General features: G+C 35.9%; 1 protein-coding gene across 1 annotated transcript in view; it reads left to right on the forward strand.

Moving 5' to 3' along the window:
• LOC106468234 (transmembrane protein 62-like) overlaps positions 1-6,745 on the forward strand; it is a 102,172-nt gene that overhangs the window by 26,175 nt on the left and 69,252 nt on the right. The window contains exon 4 of the mRNA XM_022396566.1: positions 5,079-5,124. Coding sequence (XP_022252274.1) covers positions 5,079-5,124 — 46 coding nt within the window. The remainder of the gene's footprint in view (positions 1-5,078; positions 5,125-6,745) is intronic.

Here is a 6,745-nt window from a genome sequence, read left to right on the forward strand (position 1 = left end):
TATCATAATTTGAATTATAAGTATAATTTGGATGGAAACAAAAAGTTTCATAAAAGAAAGGGATGTTAGTGTAATAGTTGGTCCGTCTTTCAAGTCATCCAAGCAGTGTGCTGTTGCTAGTGGTAGGGCAAATAGGATTTTAGGTTGTATCTACAGAAATATTGAATACAAATGTAAAGAGGTTATAATTTCATTGTATAGGTCATGGTTAAGCCACGTTTGGAATATTGTGTTCAGTCTTGGGCCCCTTACCTTAGGAAGGACATTGAACTGTTGGAAAGGGTTCAGAGGAGGGTTACTAGAATGGGCCTGGGATGGAGGGGATTGCCATATAAGGAGAGATTGAAATCTCAAATTGTTTTCTCTTGAAAAAAGAAGAGTTAGAGAGGATCCGATTGAAGTGTTTAAGATTATAAAGGGAATTGGTAGTGTTGATGCATCATCTTTTTTCATATTAACAGTGAGAATAGTAGGACTAGGGACACAAATATAAATTTTGGCAAGGTAGGAGTCATCTTCAGCTAAGAGTTTTATGTCTAACAGGGTGGTTGACCTATAGAATGGGTTGCCTTCAGATGTTGTGGAAGCAGTAAATTTAAGTGAGTTTAAGAGAAAGCTTGATAAGTATATGAATGAGAAGGGCTGGCTTTAAGATTTTTGGTATAAATTTATTTATTAATAGTTTTAGTTTAGTTTAGAGGATAGGACAACCAATAGGTCCCATGTTGTCCCAAAACATTGTTATTTGTTACTTTATGTTAAATTTGAATAAATTATTTAGTTATTTTTGAAAGTTTGACAAATAATTAATTAACATGGTTAATGCACTGTGTTCCACAGAATGATACAGTGCAATTAAATTCAAGTTATGTTGTTTAAGAACTTAATAATTGCATTACCTTGTTTAGTGCTATATAGACCATTGAATAATAGAATTCACATAAGAGGTTGTTTCATTCTGCAAGTGTGCAATTTCTGGCAAAGATGATTAATATTGTATAGTTCAAAATAATGTGTGACTAATCCAGATATAATTAATGTATCAGGACTTACTGAGGATGTTTAGTATTTTTTGACCACGTGTATTGTTATGTCATATTTTTTTCAACAGTTTTACTAAACTTTCATGATTGGAATTATTTTAATCATGCATATATATATGTAAAGCATTTTCCTTATAATATAGCATAAAAGATATGCATTTAAGAGCTAATAACTTCAAAGTTTATTGCTTCATTAACATTGAGCATGTAGGTACTCATTTTAAAATTTATTCACCTGCATAGATATATGAATAATAAAATACATGCATCTTATCATCCTGTTACATTGTTGGTTTCAGTGACATTTACAGTGGCATTCAGACCAGTCCTTGTGATTTTATGAATTCATAAAGTATACACATGCATACAAAAATGCCTGATTTATTAAATGTGTTACCTTATTTGTTTCATTTGACTTGCACATCCAGATATATTAATGACCTATAAGATCTCCTAGATGCACATATATATGTCTAGTTAACCTTATATAGCTCATCATAATATGGACTGTAAATTCTGATGTGGTCTTACCTCCTTTCATACAAAGCTATCTTGATCTTCTTTCTGCCCCTAAGCATTGCTAAAAATTATTAATGCTCAGCAGACCAGTCTGTATGTCCCACAAGTTTTGTGCCACTTTTGAACATGAACATAGCATGTGACTACCCTCCACCAATAGTATTCCCTCATCAGTATTGGCACAGCTGGCTCCTTCTGATTCTCCTGCTCAATCTTCACCTTCTCGATTTTCACAGCATAATTTAGACATGTGTTTTTCACATTTGACTACCATTTACAATTGTACTTCATTGACATTTCAGTATCTTTTTCAATAGTTTTCTTTTACTGTGTGTACATTCAGTTGCTTCAAATTTGTTTTTGCATTTGTTTATTATTACCAAATTATACGGTAACTTAGAATGACTTTGTGATTCAATGTATTTACAACTGAAGTTCCCGTTATGGTAGACAGCACTTCTGATGCAACTACCAAGGCATTGGGTTCAACGTTATCTGTTGAGGAGGTGCAGGCCTTACTTTGCAGGGAGCTAGATTCATACGTTTGGCTGGTGATTTCTTTTCATTTTCATCTTGACAGTGTTTCTGAGGATGAATACAATCAAGGAGAAGAAAATTGGATTCATTTTTTCCAGCACCTTCTTATTTTGGTCTGTTGCACTCTACATCTCTACAGGATTTCTCACTTCCAAACCCCCCTTTTTTTTACAGCTGGTTAATCAGGTATGTGGTATATTATGTTTCCTTTTCCTCCTAGTTTACAGACATTCTCAATTGGATATTTGTACCATTAATATTACCGAAATCCTTAACCATTCCTTTTATGTCATCCTATATCCAGTGTGGTCTTTCCTCCCTAAGACCTCTGTTTCCTGGGAAGGCCATTTGGTTTTTACACCCATTTCTTTACCTTCCATCTCCCACCTGTACTCCCATTCTGATCCCAATCGATTCCTTTCTCAGGCTTGCACCATAGGGTGTTATGTTACACTTACTGCCTCCTTTTGGGGTTCACGTTCCTGACCTTTTGCTCCCTGGAACCCTTCTGTTTCCCGTTATTCCTTGTCACACTAACTGCTTGGGTTCATCGACTCAGGCTTATCCATGGAAGGTCACCTTCTCCTCAGTGTTTCTTTTCATCAAATTTGTCATATCACATGTCTTTGGCTGCTCATCTTCACTCTTAGTTGGAAGAAATTGTTCAGGCAAGAATGTGGACTTCTCCCTATTCCTTTGTTGCTCATTATTTGCACTATTTGGCTGTATCTTTTTCAGGTGAATATTGTCTCCTTCCTGTGGCAATTCTACACATCTGTTTGCCTTTAACTTTGGTATGTCTTTTCACAACATTTCATTTATATTTTCTTTTTAGGGACCCTCTTTTACTGCTTTTACTGTTGCTTGGTCAGGTGTACTTCCACTCAAACCCGCACTATAAACCGGTAGAGCTATAATACTTACCTTAGAGATGAGGTGTTCCGCATGACCACTAGTGGCATATCTAGTGATATATACTTATATGTCACTAGGTATCCATAAGTTTAACTCAGTGGTGGACTAATCACTCCTGGACTATCTGGAGTAAAGCAAAAGGGGATTTCTGCCCATACTTGCTGCCCCTTTGGTTGCATAAATTGCGGATGGTTTGCTTTTCAAAATAGGAATTCATGAACACCCATTACACGTATTCTATTGTGATATTCCTCCAGACTCCCCATCATATTTCCTTCCCCTTCTTTTTTCTCCAAGTTGAGCATGTGAGTCCTTACCACTTACCAGTTCCCTTTTACTGGGGTGGTGGACCAGGCAAGCTTCTTACTGAGTGTAATTTAGAAATTTACCTTACAGTACAACCACACATTTATCCCCTCTGTGAGTAGAGGACAAAGTTGGGTTTCATCCTTCCCTTTCCCCTTGATGCTTATTCCCAGGTGGACTGAATGTTGGTTGGAGCAGGACCAGTTTAAGTGGGATCCTCCTTGTAATACCAGGTTCAGGATGACACTATCCTGTTTCCACAGTTGAGTGCAGTAGAAGTGCCCCTTCTCGTTAACTCTGGTTGCAGGAGGTTTCCTTCCTTGCTCCTATGGATGAGTTTGAGGGATTTTATCTGCCTCAAAATACTGGTGGCAGGATGTACGTACACTGCTCCTACAGTTGAGCAAATTTTCTACATCTCCTTGTAATTCTGGGTGCAGGATATGTCTTCCCTGCATTTACAGTTGGGTGAGTTACAATTACTGTTCCTAATAATGATTACAGGTATTACCCTGTTCTTATGGTAGATTTGAGGTAGTGACATGAACCCATACTGCTGGGTTTGGTATGTTATACTTCTTGCTCTTACAGTGGTTTTGGGAGTTTGTCTGGTTTTGGCTGAATGCTAACTTCCTCTTTGTAATTTCAGTCGCTTGACGAATGACACTGTTTACTTACTGTTGGGGTTGGTGTGTATGTTTATATATCACACAGTCTACATGCCCTAGTCACAATGTTTATTGTAATCTCATTTTTATCTGGGTGATCCTCAACCTCTTGATGCTGAGGATGGGTTGTGGAACCTCGTCTGTCCACTTTAGGTTGGGTAGCTACCTAGCCATGGCTAGTTGTTTTTCTCCATTGTTATATTTCGGCAAACCGCCCCTTACCTTGCCATTTCTCTTCATGTGGGTATCGAGTTTGCTTCGAGTTTTCATTTCATAGAGCAACTCTTCAGATGGGAGCCGGTTGTTTTCCGGTCTGGTTTGTGTGATGGAGGATGATATGAATTTGCACCATTTTTTACTATGGATTGCACCTCTGAGAATGAGTTAAGTTTGTGCACGTCCTTTTTTTGTGCCCATGTCATGTTCATTTCCGTCTTATTGGGTTAACATCATACCTGTTCCAGAAGTTGTGCAATGCCCTGCATGTGTGCTTCAGTTTTGTCTCTGAGGACACCAGTTATTTCTAGGCGCTCACTTTCCCCTTGATTTCACTGTTAGGTACCTACACCTGCCTCTCCACCATTTCACTGTGAGATTATAGCTTTGTGGGAGTAGAGGTAAGACTGTATTGGAAGTTAACATTTTCTTACACTGAAAATGTATTTCTGATAGGCATTTACCTTCTCTCACACACTTCCCACTCATCCTTCTCACAGCTGGTGTTCTTCATTTTAGATCCTGCCAATTCTCAAAAGTGAGGATTGAGCAGGAGAATCGGAGGGAACTAGCTGTGTCAATATAGGTCATGCAATACTATTAGTGGAGGGTGGTCACATGCTATATACATGTTCAAAGGTGGCATGAAATTTATGGGGTATATAGATTGATGTGCTGAGCGTTAAAATTTTTTAGCAATGCTTAAGGCTTAAGGAGCGGAAAGAAGTTTGAGATAGCTTTATGTAATAAAGGTAAGTACATCTCAAAAATACATTTTCAGTGTAAGAAAATTTTAAGAATAAAGTATTTATAGTAATATAAATATGATTACAGTGTATATAATGACAACTATAATCCATATTTCTGTTTCCAGATAACTTCAATGTTATTTCTGTTGATAGTGAATCAAATTATTTCAGGTAAGTAACATTAATGTGTTATAATAATACTTGTAGTAAGGAAACTTTTTTGTTTTGTAATTTTGTTTGATGTTAGAAAATATGTGATTATACATTTCAGCTCTTCTTGAGATTTAACATCTACATTTCACTTAGTTTTTAAACAATATTCCAAACAGTTTATACAAAAGTGCTTATATTTTATAAAGCAAGAAACAAGTGTTACAAAAAATGTGTTAAATATGAGTTAAATTTTATAGTGCTTTGTGTTTACCATACATGTTTATATAGTAACAATGATTATAATTGAAATTTTGTGCATCTTTTTTTGATCATTACCTCAGAAATGTTAGAACTCTCAGATTTAATATTTTTAAGTTCTACCAGAATTTGGGACTTGTTAACTTTTATTTGGTTTTTGTTTTCTTAACTTAGTCCATTACAAGTTTCATACCAGGCATGTTAACAAATATTATCTCTGACCTAGCTTTTGTCTGCTACTACTTACCACCAGATGACATCCCAGTCAATAATAAATTTCTTCAATTAGGCTATAGACACGTTTTTTCAATTATTGCCCTTACTTTTAGATGTAATTGCTAGGGTGGTGATACTGTTACCAGTGCCATTGCTGTAGTGAAAGAAAACGTATACAAATTGACATACTATCAACAAATAGTTTATTTTTTACTGAAATGGAATTAGATTGTGATTATTCAAAACCACCAGACATAAATAAGATTACAAATTGGATCAATGATATGAGAAATTGGGCAAATGTTGTGTATGCCAATATTTACAATATTTTGATATCATCAAAGGCAGTCAATGTCAGGAGATGAAAAACTTTAAAAGCACATAGGTCAAATTTTGCACAAAACATAAAAATAATGATATTTTATTGAAAGCTGACATCCATGCCTCACAAAATATATCAAAAACAAATGAAGTGTCTACTCGTTGTAAACAAGATGGAATAATTTTAAAAGGATGGTGCTCATTCATAGCAGGACAAGGACACACATGCAGTCATGTAGAAGTAGTTCTATGGAAACTTAAACACACAGTTAGAAATAACTATACAGTTATAGCATGTACTGATGATTCTCTAACATGGAACCGAGGAACTAAAAGAAATATAGAGCCAAGGCCCCCTCTCTTCTATTCAGCTCCAGAAGCCAAAATGTGGTAGAGACACATTGCCAGAAGATGATGAAAACATACCCAGCACATGTAATACACCATTTTACTTTTCAAATGTAAAATTTAAAGATATGGTTACTATGTCATCATTATTGCCACTTTTTAACATTAAAGGTACAACAGTAAACAAAAGTTTCAGCTATAAACCATACACAAGTGAAATTGTACATAAGGCTCATGGAAACCATGACTTCTTGATGTCTTGTGTAAAATGTTATAATTTTTTAAATTAATTTGTGACCCTGGATCAAGCTAAAGTAGACAAACTACAACAACATACCTGTGATCAGAGTGCAAGTACTTTGTGGAGAGATGCATGAAACCAGTGGCGTAGCAAGGGTTCTCAGGACACAGGGGCAAAGACACTTTTGGTGACCTCACCTCTGAAATGTTTTGATTATTTGTTTTGTGACTCATTACCCACTTAATGACAATAACA

Source organism: Limulus polyphemus, unplaced genomic scaffold (assembly GCF_000517525.1).
Source record: "Limulus polyphemus unplaced genomic scaffold, Limulus_polyphemus-2.1.2 Scaffold2926, whole genome shotgun sequence".
In the NCBI taxonomy this organism is placed as follows: Eukaryota; Metazoa; Arthropoda; class Merostomata; order Xiphosura; family Limulidae; genus Limulus; species Limulus polyphemus.